The 15,444-nt window shown below is 32.3% G+C and overlaps 1 protein-coding gene across 3 annotated transcripts; it reads left to right on the top strand.

Annotated features, from left to right (window-relative positions):
* Positions 1 to 595: 595 nt before the first annotated feature.
* LOC120778823 (UDP-glucose 4-epimerase) lies at positions 596 to 15,293 on the top strand. Of its 3 annotated transcripts, none has more exons than XM_040110832.1 (4): positions 596 to 915; positions 13,574 to 13,824; positions 14,339 to 14,629; positions 14,682 to 15,293. In XM_040110832.1, the coding sequence occupies exons 2-4, from the start codon at positions 13,582 to 13,584 to the stop codon at positions 15,201 to 15,203; spliced, it is 1,056 nt and encodes a 351-aa protein (XP_039966766.1). In that variant the 5' UTR covers positions 596 to 915; positions 13,574 to 13,581; the 3' UTR covers positions 15,204 to 15,293. The 3 variants fall into 3 exon arrangements, with proteins under 3 accessions (XP_039966766.1, XP_039966764.1, XP_039966765.1); XM_040110830.1 differs by having other exon boundaries at positions 596 to 953; XM_040110831.1 differs by having other exon boundaries at positions 596 to 971.
* The last annotated feature ends 151 nt before the right edge of the window (positions 15,294 to 15,444 follow it).

Raw genomic sequence — 15,444 nt, 5'->3', positions numbered from 1 at the left:
AGTATATAAAGTTATGGGTGAAGCGGATGAGACTTTGCAAGAAGACTCAGATTTGCAAGGAGCAATGAATGAAGTGGAGTTAAACAAATGTACAGCAAGCTTCAGACAATTTCTGGTTTTGCGAAATGGGGCCTGTAACTTCAGAACACCTGCTAATTGACTATTCAGCAGTCTGTAGATGCAGGATTAAGGCCTTTGAATCCATGTTTTCAAATAGGATTGAAGATAGAAGTTAAACCACTTTAATGGGATATCCCCATACAATTCCATAACTTTGTTGTTGCTTTAACATTTCACATTTCTCTGCTATCACATTTTTTTGACAAGAAAGCAGACATATTGCCAATCGTAGACAGCTTTAGTAACTTTTAAGGCTTCTTCAAAATTGCCTACTTTGAACGGGGTGTAACATTCGAAAGTCTGCACCATATTGTTGTCTAGTGTGTTCAGCTGATTATAAAATGCTAAACTATGTTTTGGGAATTATTTAAAAAAATTACATGGTGACAATAGCTAACATTTATAGCAGTTAGAAATTCAATAAAATTGCATAGTTATACCATGTTTTGTTCGTTAGTTAAAATGTATGCCCTTGTACTAAAGTATGAATTTATAGTTTCCTCAAGTTCTTTTCGACGTTTAAAAAATAAGTTGGGTTGGACTAACGTCGCCATTTAATTAGCTCTACTTTGCGAATGTCATATGTGTATTTGTGTAATGCAACAGAAAATGCGATAACGTAGTATATATGGAATTAAGTGATAACAAATGCGGTAGTTGATAGTAATTGATGATACTTTAATAATTTTTATTTAGTATTAAACAGAACGTGGCAGATTGAACTCTTTGCAAGATAACAATTTGTTCCGTTTTTTGTGTACAAATTTAGTAGAGGATAGAACGTGGCAGCGTAAAGTACGTGGAGTTTTTAATTACGTGGTTTGTGTAATCAGGTGAAAAATTTTATTCAGGTTACAAAATATTTGTGTTATTTTATGTTTGTAAATATCTTGCCTTGTTATACAACCTTGAAATAACATTGCATTTAATTAAAGAGTGCTTACAATTCATTTTCAGTTTTTTTCCTGTTATAATATGTAATAAGTTGCAAATGTGTTAGATTTGCTGCTGTCATTTGTCCGGGAGAATGTTTAGAAATGTAATCAATTAGGGTTGGTCAGTCAAGTGGGAGGTTTCGTGCTTCTTACGTTACTCTACAAATAATGAACTCGCAAGTGATAACATTTGCTTTATAAGGCTCGTATGATACTGCAGGAAATGAGCATTATCCTCCTGTAATGCATTGAAATTATAATTACATGTTTTTTTCATTCATGTTTAAATTTAATTTTTACTGGGATATATCGAAATGACAATTTTTAATATAATAGCCGAATTTTGTTTGAACCGCAGTGTAAAGTTTGAACGTAATTTTTGTAAGAAAGAGTATGTGGAAAACAAAGTTAACATTTTAATTTTTCCAGAATTGCTGAGTTGTCAGTATCAGTAGCAAAACAATTTAATAATAATAATTTTCAATTGTATCACAAATTTTGATTGGAGAATACAATTGTGAAAACCGCCTCTAGCTAATTTTAAGCCCCAACCTTAAAAAAATTAAATTTTCGTAAGAGAATCGTCACTAGGTGTTTCATAATTTTCCTGAATTTCTGAAGTTTTTGCCAAAAAACTTACAAGTTCTTTACACTTAATGGCTTTTGAATTAATAATATGAGTTTTGTGAAATAATGCCTTTTGTGACTGAGAAATAGCGGAAGACACTATTCCGAAGTATTACCTGATTGGGTTATTTTTATTATCTTTAGATAATCGTTAAAAAGAAATGTGTGACTGAAGCTAGCAATTATTATTCGTAAATAAATTTATATGTCATTACTAGCTCGGAATACTTTTGTGAGCAATTAATATTAAACATTTATGTAATGAATTCTGAACGAAAAAAGTTTTTATTTTGTAAAATTAACATAGATTTTATAGATTGCCAAAAACAACGAGTACAAGATTTTTTTTTTATATTAGACACAATTCACATACATTTTTATATAATATACATTTGTGAAGTAATAGTATGTGTATTGAAATACAGAAAACATAACTTTTATTGTATGATATTTGTTTGTTTACATTTACATATATTAAAAACGTGAGTTGCGCTTTAAAAAATAAAATAAATTGAAATCTAGAGTTACAACAAGAATAAAATGAATCTTTCAATTTTCAATAAGGAATGCCTTTTGTTTTAAAAATTTTTCCATAGCATATCAGTAATGATGTATTAATATTTTGCAGTCCTTTTTTATTGAAAGTAAACCAAATTTTATAAAACATTTTATATTAAATAAACCGAAAAACTATTATAGTTCCAGAAAAATTAAGAGTTTTCTACATAGTACAAACAAATCTGAAAATTTGAAATCAAAATGGTTTCAAACCTTTACAGAATTATTAAATAATTCGTTTTTTATTGAATAGTTTTGGTTTCTTAACAGGGCATCTTTCTGGAAATATTCTATAAGATCCCAACAATGATTATCAAATGATAATCCAAGGTTGATTTTCGCTCAGTAAAGCTTTCTTTTCATATTTTCATATTCATATAAAGCTTTATTTTCATATTTCACATACTGAGCCATAATCTCAACACCGTTGACTCTACTTTTTTGGCGTACTTATTGATACAGGGCCGCATATCCGTCTAAGCGCCGCCTAATTTTATTTTTGCTCTTTTTTTCGTTTTTATCAATGCTGTTTTATCTTAAAAAACCTACGTCACAATGCTTGCTAAGATGGCGTTTACATGAGGACTCTTGTCACTCATTATCGGCAAATTATCTTTTGGTACCACTCTGTGCGATCACACTAAGGAAAAGAGTGCAGCAACTCGAGTTGAGTTGTAGTGTCTTCCTTTTCATAAAATTTTCGAAAATGTTTGTGCGTTTCGGCTACGCGTCACTTACAGCGTGATGCATAGTTCATTTTTATGTTGGCCTCATATAATGCTTAGGAGGAATTACCCTGAATGTTGTAGAAAACTATGTATGTATAATAGCCGTTATTAATTGCTTCAAAGAAATATTTCGAAAAATTAATATTATTAAGGCAAAATATGAGGGAATTTCGTAGTTTTTTGGAAAGTATTAAAAGCCCACAATTTTGTTACTACTTCTAAATTTTTTCTATTTATTATAAAATAGTCAATAATTAATTACAAAGCTTGTTTTAGATAAAATGATATTTAAATTGCATTTAAAACAACTAAAAATGAAAATGTGTTAATATTTTTATGTAATTTTAAAACAGTATAGGTAACTTCGTTTTTGGCTACCCCCTCACGCCCCCTTGTTGGAAAGAGGAAGGATCGAACTTTTTAATAAACCCACCTTCGACCCCCTAGAGCCCCTATAAACCTGTAGGGAGCCCTTTGAAAATGACCAAAAATCAGTGTTTTTGCTCATTTTTCCATACAAACTGAAACCAATTCCTATAACCGGACATGAGTATTTAGGTAAAATTTCGTTGAATATTATCTTTGTTAAACTGATAAAATTTTATAACATGTGTGTCAAGAAAATTTTGAAAAATATGTGAGTTTATAAATTCTTATTAGTTTTTGTTGTTTTGGGACAGTTGTTTTTAAAAACAAATCGTAAAATGATCACAGCAATATGAAACATGCATGTGTATTTAAACAATATATAGATATGTATATATTTTTAATATGTATTCAAGTGTTATCTGTAACCTTATTCTGATGAAGGCTTTAATCCGAATACAATTTTACTATGTCCGATCGCAGTACGAATAGTTGTGAAATATGTATATTTGTTAGAGAACTTTGTATTGTACTTATTCAAGTAATATCATTTAAGTAAAACGCTTCATTGTACGGAATGCCTCGGAAACATCGTAATGGTCTTCATTCGTGCCTATGTCAGCATTCCATGCAGTAATCTCTTCCGCTGATAGAATACAATCAGGCGTAAATTTTGTCAAAAACTTTTGTGTCTGTTCGAATATGCGTTTATAAGAAAGATCTGGTGGACAAAGCACCCACAGAGGGGTGATGATTATCTCAGTTTAGTAATGTTCATTCTATGCAAGTTATAATAGCAAAATGACTTGACGAAAGTCGTGTCTTTGCAATAATCCCTATTGAACCACAGTAGATGTCAATAACTGATTGCGTGAAGAAAGTTTTGTCATTTTTATTGGCTGAAGTTTCTGTGACATGACTTGGAAACTTTCCCGATCACAAGTGGCTTAAGTTTGTCGAACCCTTAAGAAGTAGTGCATAACATACACGTAACTCTTTTCTTACGCATTTTTCTGCCTGGCTTAGTCTTTTCACAAGGGGTGACGTAGTTTTTATCGGAACAGACCTGACTTAATATTTTGGAGTTCTATTCGGATAAATTTGTCTAAAAAGATTCTATGCATTAGCTTTCAAAATGGGACAATTAATTGGGCAGTGTCTTTCTCGTTGATCCTAACCAAGTGGTTTTCTAAATCCACGTTTTCTTCCTTAAGTAAAGTTTTTCTTCTATTTACATTATATGTAAGTATATACGTCCAGAAACATAAAATCCACGGCCAATCAATTAGCCTTAATTTAATTTTTGAAAAATCTTATAGTTTTTGGAGACTGTTTGTTTACATTCGGCAGACGTTGATGTGATCAAAACAAAATTTACTGTTTCTTCAACAAGCAACTTTTGACATGCATTGTAGATTGTAAAACTACATATTCGATTTACTAACGGTAAATGCCATCACATTATTTATTTATTTTTGTATATACATGTGTATAGCTTTACATATGTAAGTACATACCTGATATCACCGAAGCAACGAGTGACCTATTGCATTTACATTGTTTGATATCATTTACAGCAATGTAAGTGGTTTATTTGAATTGCAACGAAGGCAAAAGACATCATTTGTTTTTTTCTCTCAATAATGCAAGCTTCACATACTCTCTTTCAGTGCTGGAAAGTCAATGCAGTTTAAAAAATTGTTTTTTATTGCCTAACTATAAAGCAATGTGTGCAGTATGTACATAATGTTAAAAGTGTACACACCTGGTCAAAATAATAAGTACATACGCCCGTGTATCATTCAATGACTAATAAATTCTCTTTTATTCATGTTTAAAGAAAAATAATAATATAATATATGACTTAAATAACAAAAATAAAGATATTTGTAATAATAGTTGAAATAGGGCCTTAAATTTCTAGCAAATAATAAAAAGACTAAAAAAATTGCTGGACAAAATAATAACTACATCAGGTATCTGTGAATGAAAAAATGTATTAGTTTGAGTTTTCGGTCCACTATTTGATTTTTATTTACTTCTTTCATCTGTATCTAGTATATCCACCATTATTTTAAATTCCTTTTGAGATTCGTTTTGGTATACTGGAAATAAGTTTGCGGCACGTATCAATTGAAATCTCATACCAAGTTTTTTCAACAAAATTCCCTACTGGTCCTTATTTTCGAACGATTGCTTCCTAATCCGTTGCTTTAGCTCCCCCAAATGGTTTTCAATTGGATTCAAGTCGGGATATTGACATGGCCATTTAAGAGAACCCACATCATTGTCCTGGATGCTATCTTATACCAACCTCGAAGTATGCTTAGGATCATTATCCTGATGAAATTTCCATATTAGTGGCATACTTTCCTTAGCATATGGCAGCATCGTGTTTTGAAACCTATTCATGGCGCCTGAAATACGATGTATTGGTCCTACACCATACCACGAAAAGCAGCCCCAGACCATTATGTTGCCGCCACGTTTAACGGTCTTTTTTGTATACTGTGGATGCAATTCTTTGCCTTTCGGGCGACAAACGTTCCGTCAGGCATCATTTCCGAACAAATTAATTTTTGTTTCCACGAGATATTGCGCCCACCTTTTCTCATCACTTGGGCCGGACCAATTTGAATGATATCTCGCAAAATGTAATCTTATCTCAATTTTTTTTTGTAATTATGGTATTATTCTGGCTATTCTGCCAACTAAATTAGCTCTATGTAGCCTTCGTTATGCTACCAATATCGGCTGATATTATCCTTGAAGATATCAATGAGTCCTTTTTACTAAGAGTGACGATACGGTTGTCCGTTGTTGTTGATGTCTTTTTTGGTCGACCGCGAGTTTCAACATTCTTTTTAATCCTTTGGGCATTCTGCACGAAATACAATGAACGTCCTGATGTTTTAGCGATAGTCGTAAGACTTTGGCCCTCTTTTCTGAGGTTTAAGACGATATCCTTTTTCTCCGCACCCCATCTATACAATTTTTTAGTTATTAATGCGTTTTAAACATGGAGCTATACAACCGAAAGAGCAAACCAATACCATAAATCGTCCAATTTGCTGAAAATCTTAAAATAATTAACAATGTACTTATTATTTTGATAACTTAGAAAACGAACATCAACAATTAATTGCCACGCCCACTTCAAAGAGGGGATTCAGCATTTTCTTTTCACTATAAAAGGTACTACCATATCGAATTTAATAAAATCAACCCGTAGTTGCATTCGTGTACTTCACTAAACATTCAAAATTCAATTATGGCTGCAGCCTAAAGCAATGTGCTTATTATTTTGACCATATGTGTATATGAAAAATTATTAAAATAATTTTTAGAAAATATGTATTTGATTTTTAAATATTTTTAACAGGCGACGTAAGCTTCAAAAACATCAACAAAATAGTAATATGTAAAAATAGTATTATTAAATTACTAAGAGGTTGATACTGCAGGTGGACAAAACCGAACCCTTGCCATGTCCACAAAATGCCGTTAATTGAAAAACAAAGTGTTCAAAATATTTGCCAATTCAAGTTACAAATTTGGTACAGAGTATCACAGCTGGGTCAGCAGTGATTAAAAAAATTTCGAAAAGTGGGTATTAAGTTTAATTTTCATATCTCCCAAACAATTAAACGTTTATCCACCCGAAGTTACCAAAGTTACCAAAAGTGCGACAACTCTCACACATCAGAAGAATAATTATTTCTTACTGTAAGGATAAAACATCATTTTTGAATACGATTCAATGTTAAAATTGAACATTTGGGGAAATTCCATATAAATTAGTCTTCAGCACTATGTGCTGTTGTTCAAGTTTTGTTTATTATTAAAACCAAGTTAAACTTTTGTAATATAATTTTTTTATTCAGCACTATGTGCTGTTGATAAACTCCGAATTTTTATAGTATGAATTATTTATTCAGCACTATGTGCTGTTGTTCTGAATTACTACTGAACTTAGGAACCCTGCCTAATTTCCCTACACTTGGCACAATTTTGGCGTTACTGCTGCTACTGCACCTGATGCTGTTGTTGTTGTTTAACTGCACCTGTTTTTGTTGTTTAGACAACAGGTGAATCGCTGTTACCGCGCAGATGTTGTTGTAGCGAAGAGTTTGCCAGTTGATGTTGGGAAAATGCTGACGCAGACTATTCCCTCGCTTACTGTCTAGCGTGGAGTAGTTCTAAGAACGCTACAGTGGGCAGATTAGCAGACTAATGTGTTAAATTATATCAGAAAGTATTCTATAATATTTCTTGTAAAACTTATGAATGGGTCAGTTGTGTGATATTAATTTTAACGTCGCCGTCGGCCTTTACTTTTAAAATTTTCTAGAATAAATTTTTCCATTTTTTCATTCAATCACATTTGATCTAACGGACTTTTATCTACTTTTAACAAAGTAACATTTAAAAATAATAAACTTACTTTAACCTAATTCTTGTTGATTGCGCCCCTCGCGTCGGTTGGGCGGCAGGGAGGTAATCGTTGGTATTATTGTTATTATTATGATCTCAGAATTAAAATATACGCAAATTCTGCATTGAAGTGTAGCACCTCTCATCTAAATTTTTCAAAACTCATATTACGAATATGAGGACCTCAGTGCTTATAGTTGGCTTTATGCAGAAAATATCGGTCAGTGGGTAAGGTATCTTAATGAAATTAGGTGAGAATATTTTTGATAACGTTTTAATTAATTTTAATTTATAAAGTTTTGTAAACACTTGGTTATATTTTTTTCAAATGCCGGGACATACCGGGGAAAGGTACTACATTGAAAAGCCCTTGACCTAACAATGAACAATGTGTTTTTTTTAATGAAAATATACATTTATTATTCTATATAATCTACATTTGCAGTAGTACGCGGTTTATCAAACCGTGGAGAATCGGAGCCGTAGGTATTGGTCTCCATCTTGACCACCTCATTTGAGTGAAACCTTTTTCTAGTGAACGACTATTTGTGTTTGACATTTGTGGGAAATCTTGAATGAAATGACATACCCCCAACGCTCACAGAATACAAGGTTATGGCAACCTTGACGTCATTAAACCAACATCTTCACACTAACAGTGGGAGGAATTTGAAAAACAATAAATTACACAGCTCTATAAGAACACACTTTTTTGTTGTTTTCAATTGTTCTGATTACGACCTTATTGATGACATTTTTGGATATGCTCATGTTTATAAGACAATTACATATCTAATGTTTTGATAAATATGCACCCGCGGCCAAGCGTAACTTACCATTAAGAAATTTCTAGCGAACACGTTCTATCACTCATTGTAACGGTGCTTGTTGCGGTAATGGAATTTTTCCGTTAAGTTTTAACGAAGTGATCTTTGTCTTACACAAATATAAAATATTAAAAAAAAATAAGTTGTGTCAAAAAAGTAAAAGTAAACCAGAACTAAAAAAAATGTTAGAAAGTGTTTGGGAGGACGAAATTTTAAGCAGTGTTTTGGAGAAACTTGTTGGGTCAATGCCTGCTCGTATCCAAGCTGTAATATCCGCTAGAGGTGGACCGACGCCATATTAGATTTCCGGTTATTCTTTTTGAATATGTTGTAATTCCATCTTCAATTGAAACAAAAAATTTTGTTAAGTTATTACAAGAATTAGTAATAATGAAATCAAAGACTTGTGTGCAAATAAAAAAAAAGTTGTCTCAATTTAATTTTACAAATGGGCCAGATTAAAGTCAACAGTTAACCAAATATATTCGAGCCATCTATACATTCCCCGTATTCTATTAAATCCATAAAAAGTTACCCAAAGAACGAAAAAATTTAAAATAGTGAAAAAAATCAAGAGGTAAGTTACGCTTGGCCGCGGGTGTAGGCTTTTTAGTAATACAAATTTAGTTTTCTAGTCATTCCTGGGGTTCTGCGCACCTTTTGCGCGCATAAAAACGTCATGTGATCCTTATTCTCAGGCTCTTCACTGAAAATATGGGAAGAATTACAGTCTAAAAGAAGAATATAGGTATACAATTACAGTATTAGCCTTCCACCTAAGAAAAAGAAAATTTTCGTTGATCTGTTTCGCCAACAAATAACAATATTTTCCGCTTTAGTCATAGATGGGACGGTATCCTTTTCATTGATGAAATATTCTATGGGTAAATAAAAGCACTATTTACCCAAAATGATTTTTCTCCAACATCGTTGACTTTCGATTTGTAGGCGTAAAAGCTTTCGAATACAATTGAAAAATGTTATACATGGATAGTAGGTATGGTTGTGGTCCGATTTCGCTAATTATTACATAGTAATCTAAGAACGTCAGGCTAATGCATTGCATTAAATTTAGGAATTTGGTGGAGCAGTTACTCAGATATAAGTTTTCATCCAATGTTGATGGCGCTACGTCTATTGTTCTTTCACCGGCTCCTAGGAAGGTTTTCTGTCTCATATGTATAGGATGTGATATTTATTGAAATTTCTAATATAAACTTCTTAAGAGGCGGGACCACGGCCACTTTTTAAAAGTTTTCAAACCACAGGTGCTTTTCCCTAGTGCGATTTTCTCAAATCTCCTCACCATTCTGATAATTTTTAAACTCTTGCAACATGTTGCTACAGAGTATAATAGTTTTGTTCACCTAACGGTTGTTTATATCACCCAAAACTAATTTACATAGAAAAGGTTTAAATATACAGATATAAATGATGATAAAACGAGTTGTATTTTGAGTGACTGCCTGTCCGCCCGTCTGTGCAAGCGATAACTTGACTAAAAATTGAGATATCTTGACGAAACTTAATACTTTGGTTCCTTGGAAGGAGGACGAGTTGGAAGATGGGCGTAGAATGACTACTGGCACGACCAAAACTGTGGTTTGGTATAATGAATCACAATAACGAGGAGTATAAGTATATGGTTTGAATATTTTTAAAAAGTGGGCGAGCCACCGCTCATTAACTAAATGAGCCAGAGACATTAAGTTTAACATCATGGATTGCCCAAGAGGGTCAATCTGTGATATATATTTTTGAAAATATTAATAGTCTTTTCCTGATAATAGTATATCTGTATACCAAAAATGTGTTCAATCAGATGAATATTTCTCTTAGCCAACATATACCTAATAAAACGATTTTCGAATTTCCGTCTCACTTTATACCCCATATATAGATCAATATGTAAATTATCTTCATTAAATTGAGTAAGCGTAGCCTTTATACAATTAACCAACTTTATAATAACATGCATTAATTCCAAAAATAATAAAATCGGCTTAATAATACCCTATCTTATTACCTTTTAATAAGATGTAAGATAACTTAGCAAAATAACTGAACGAATAATATTGAATATACTATACTTTAATGCCAAAAATATGTGATTTTAGTAGTATAATAACTTATAATAATTTCCGTTATTATATTATTGGCTTAGGGCTGAAGATGAATGGATCTGGTGTAGACCTTGGTCGTAATCTCATATCCCTAATATCACCAATTTCGATCTTCTGGTTGACATTTTGCACATTGAGTATATATTAAATTTAGCCTTTTCCGTTAAGTTTAGGTCACATATAGTATATCTCATTTGAGGATGATTTTAATATAATTTTCGCTGACGGCAAGTAAAATATAGCTATAAAACTAATTGAATATGACATATAATGTAGCTAAATAAAATTTGATCGTAATTCATTCACGGTTTCGCAACAATTTTTATACCCTGAACAGGGTATATTGAGTTTGTCACTAAGTTTGTACCACCCAGAAGGAATCGTCGGAGACCCAATAAAGTACCTATATATATAAATGATCAGTATGTCGAGCTGAGTCGATTTAGCCATGTCCGTCTGTCTGTCTGTATATATACGAACTAGTCTCTCAGTTTTTAAGATATCTTTTTGAAATTTTGCAAACGTCATTTTCTCTTCAAGAAGGTGCTCATTTGTCGGAACGGCCGATATCGGGCCACTATAACATATAGCTGCCATACAAACTGAACGATCGGAATCAAATCCTTGTATGGAAAACTTTCACATTTGAGAAGATATATTCACGAAATTTGGTATATGTTATTTTCTAAGGCAACAATATAATCTCCGAAGAAATTGTTCAGATCGGTTAACTATAGCATATAGCTGCCATACAAACTGAACGATCGGAAACAAGTTCTTGTATGGAAAACTTTCACATTTTACAAGACATATTCACGAAATTTGATATATGTTATTTTCTAAGGCGACAATGTAATCTCCGAAGAAATTGTTCAGATCGGTTAACTATAGCATATAGCTGCCATACAAACTGAACGATCGGAAACAAGTTTTTGTATGGAAAACTTTCACATTTGACAAGATATATTCACGAAATTTGATATATGTTATTTTCTAAGGCAACAATCTAATCTCCGAAGAAATTTTTCAGATCGGTTAACTATAGCATATAGCTGCCATACAAACTGAACGATCGGAAACAAGTTCTTGTATGGAAAACTTTCACATTTTACAAGATATATTCACGAAATTTGATATATGTTATTTTCTAAGGCAACAATCTAATCTCCGAAGAAATTTTTCAGATCGGTTAACTATAGCATATAGCTGCCATACAAACTGAACGATCGGAAACAAGTTCTTATATGGAAAACTTTCACATTTGACAAGATATATTCACGAAATTTGATATATGTTATTTTCTAAGGCAACAATCTAATCTCCGAAGAAATTGTTCAGATCGGTTAACTATAGCATATAGCTGCCATACAAACTGAACGATCGGAATCAAGTTCTTGTATGGACAACTTTCACATTTGACAAGATATATTCACGAAATTTGATATATGTTATTTTCTAAGGCAACAATCTAATCTCCGAAGAAATTGTTCAGATCGGTTAACTATAGCATATAGCTGCCATACAAACTGAACGATCGGAATCAAGTTCTTGTATGGACAACTTTCACATTTGACAAGATATATTCACGAAATTTGATATATGTTATTTTCTAAGGCAACAATCTAATCTCCGAAGAAATTGTTCAGATCGGTTAACTATAGCATATAGCTGCCATACAAACTGAACGATCGGAATCAAGTTCTTGTATGGACAACTTTCACATTTGACAAGATATATTCACGAAATTTGGTGTATGTTATTTTTTAAGGCAACAATGTAATCTCTAAAAAATTTGCTTAGAACGGATTACTATAGCATATAGCTTCCATACAAACTGAACACATAGTTACTAACAGAAATGCACCTGTGAAGGGTATTTAGCTTCGGTGCAACCGAAGTTAACGTTTTTTCTTGTTAATATAAAGTTTTGCCATGCCTGGGGGTATTCCTCTGTCTTTGATCCTTACATGTTACAAGAGCATGAGATGTTTGGTTACAACCGAACTTAGCCTTTCCTTACTTGTTATATATAACTCTATCTCTATTTCGATTGGTTTTAGGCATTACAAACAAACGTTAGCCGAACAAAACTATTATATTCGCCAGATTATTAATGCGAGAGTGTTGTATATAAATATATACTATACATAGTACCAAATTCAAACAGATATATTTCAAAGCGCTGAAATCGGAATATTTTGTGCTTTGAAATAAGTTCAAGTTGGATTGCTTGCCCAGATTTGTAAACAGTGTGGAAAAAGTCATACTCATATATTACAAATACATTTGTAGTATAACTGATTATAGACAACTGCTATAAAGAAAAAACAGTGGCCCACAGCCAAAGCGATGCAGCCGTTTCAGAAATACTAAATCAAGTATGAACACTAAAAACATCTTCCAAAGGAATAAACGTTGGGATAATAAATTTTTTGGTTTAGTTAGGAGCAATTCTATTTCGTTACACTTACAGGGCTTGTTCTGTGAGAACAGTTCCGGTGGTTTACTTTAAATGTCCAAATCGGGTAGTACAGGCTATCACTTTTAGCTAAAATGAGAAATTTTTAGCAAATATTGTATTTCTTATTAGGCGTTCCTGTAAAGGTGTTACACCTCTTCATTTCTGTGAAAAAGAAGTTAAAACGGCGGAAAAGTGTACCAGCAGGTGAAAAGCATTGGATCTTTCAGTAAGATTGTGCTCCTGTACACTAGGCATAAACCTCCAAGCAGTAGTTTAAAAACAATATTCCTGGTATTTAACTTTATTAAAAAATGTATTATAGTTTAACTTTTATAAACTGAATATTTACTTACTTCTCACTTTATTAACACATTTGTATATTTTCCCTTTACAGGATCTAGAATGAGTCCTCCAAATGTTTTAGTAACCGGAGGTGCGGGATATATAGGCTCCCATACAGTATTGGAGATGTTGAATGCAGGTTACAACGTAATTTGTATAGATAACTTGAGTAATGCGTATAGCTCAGGGTCGTCTAAACTACCGGAGTCATTAAATAGAGTCCAAAAATTGACTGGGAAAACATTAATTTACTATTGCATAGACATTACTGATAGAGATCAAGTTCGTTCTGTTTTTCAAGAGGTAAGTTGTTTATTATTTTATAATTAGTTTGACTCTACAATGTATGAGAATTAAAAGTGTCTTCATTAAAGTATATTATTGATAAATAAGAATTTAGATTTTTAAGCTCAACATTTTGGATAAAATATTAGATTTGTAGTTAAATTTATTTTTTATAAAAATCAAATTTATAAGCAAGATATTTCGCATTAAAAAGTTAACTTTTAATTTTTTATTCAACAGTTAAACTGAAATTTAAATTTTTAATCCCAAAATAATGTAAACAATTTACGAAATATTCTTCGAATGCTATACTTCACCATTAGTTTTAATAAAGATATGTTAATTGTGCACGTTTTTGCATGAATTAACCTTATTCCTCCCTTAAGTGTAGCATAGCTTCATATTTTTTTAATATATTTGACTTATTAACCATTTTATTTAAAAAGCACTTTTATTTTTTTATTAATTTCAACCGATAGACTTTAACTTTTTTGTTTTCTGCTATTAATTCGTATTGTATACTGACTTTCAGCACAAAATCGATATGGTGGCTCATTTTGCTGCGCTTAAAGCAGTTGGAGAATCTTGCCGTATACCGCTACAATACTATCATAATAATATGACGGGAACAAATGTTCTCCTGGAAGCTATGGCTGATAACAATGTGTTTAAATTTGTGTATAGCTCCAGTGCCACTGTTTATGGTGAACCCAAATTCTTGCCTGTAACTGAAGAACATCCAACCGGCAATTGTACAAGTCCCTATGGCAAAACAAAGTATTTTACCGAAGAAATTTTAAAGGATCTATGTAAATCCGATAAGGTGAGTGAAGCTTTTATTTTCAATTGTTTTTACTAATTTATAAAATTTTTAGCGTTGGGCAGTTATGTCATTGCGTTACTTTAATCCAGTTGGAGCACATCCGAGTGGATGTATTGGCGAAGACCCCAACGGAGAGCCTAATAACTTGATGCCTTTTATTGCTCAAGTGGCCGTCGGACGTCGGGATGTTTTGAAAATTTATGGTTCTGATTTTCCGACAAAAGATGGAACCGGAGTACGCGATTATATTCATATTGTAGATCTCGCAGAAGGACATTTGAGAGCTCTGGAAAAATTAAGAAATGTAGCTGAGACTGGATTTTTTGCATATAATCTTGGCACTGGTGTTGGATATTCTGTTCTGGAAATGGTACATGCCTTTGAAGAGGCTAGTAATCGAAAAATTAACTATGAAATAACTGATCGGCGATCTGGTGATGTGGCGACTTGTTTCGCCAATGCTTCGCTGGCTGAAACTTCTCTCGGTTGGAAAGCTAAACGCGGCATTATTGAAATGTGTGCAGATACTTGGCGTTGGCAGAGTAATAACCCTAATGGTTATGCTTCAAAATAATTTAATTTGTATTTGGCAATCAGTAACATCAGTTCTTAATATGATAATACTAAATTTTTAATAGTAATTTCTAGTATATGTACATATGTATATGGTACAATTTATCTTTCGACAAAGTCGAAAAAAATTCTAAAAGTGTGAAACCAAAATAATAAAAAGGATGTTGTGCATAATAAAATTTCAATTAGAAAAATTATTGATAATGAAAACAAAAGAAGTTAGATAAATAATTCTAAGCATA

The sequence above is a fragment of the Bactrocera tryoni genome, chromosome 5, assembly GCF_016617805.1.
Source record: "Bactrocera tryoni isolate S06 chromosome 5, CSIRO_BtryS06_freeze2, whole genome shotgun sequence".
NCBI lineage: Eukaryota > Metazoa > Arthropoda > Insecta > Diptera > Tephritidae > Bactrocera > Bactrocera tryoni.
Note: the sequence above shows the minus strand (reverse complement) of the source record. Positions and strands in the feature narration are given on the sequence as shown.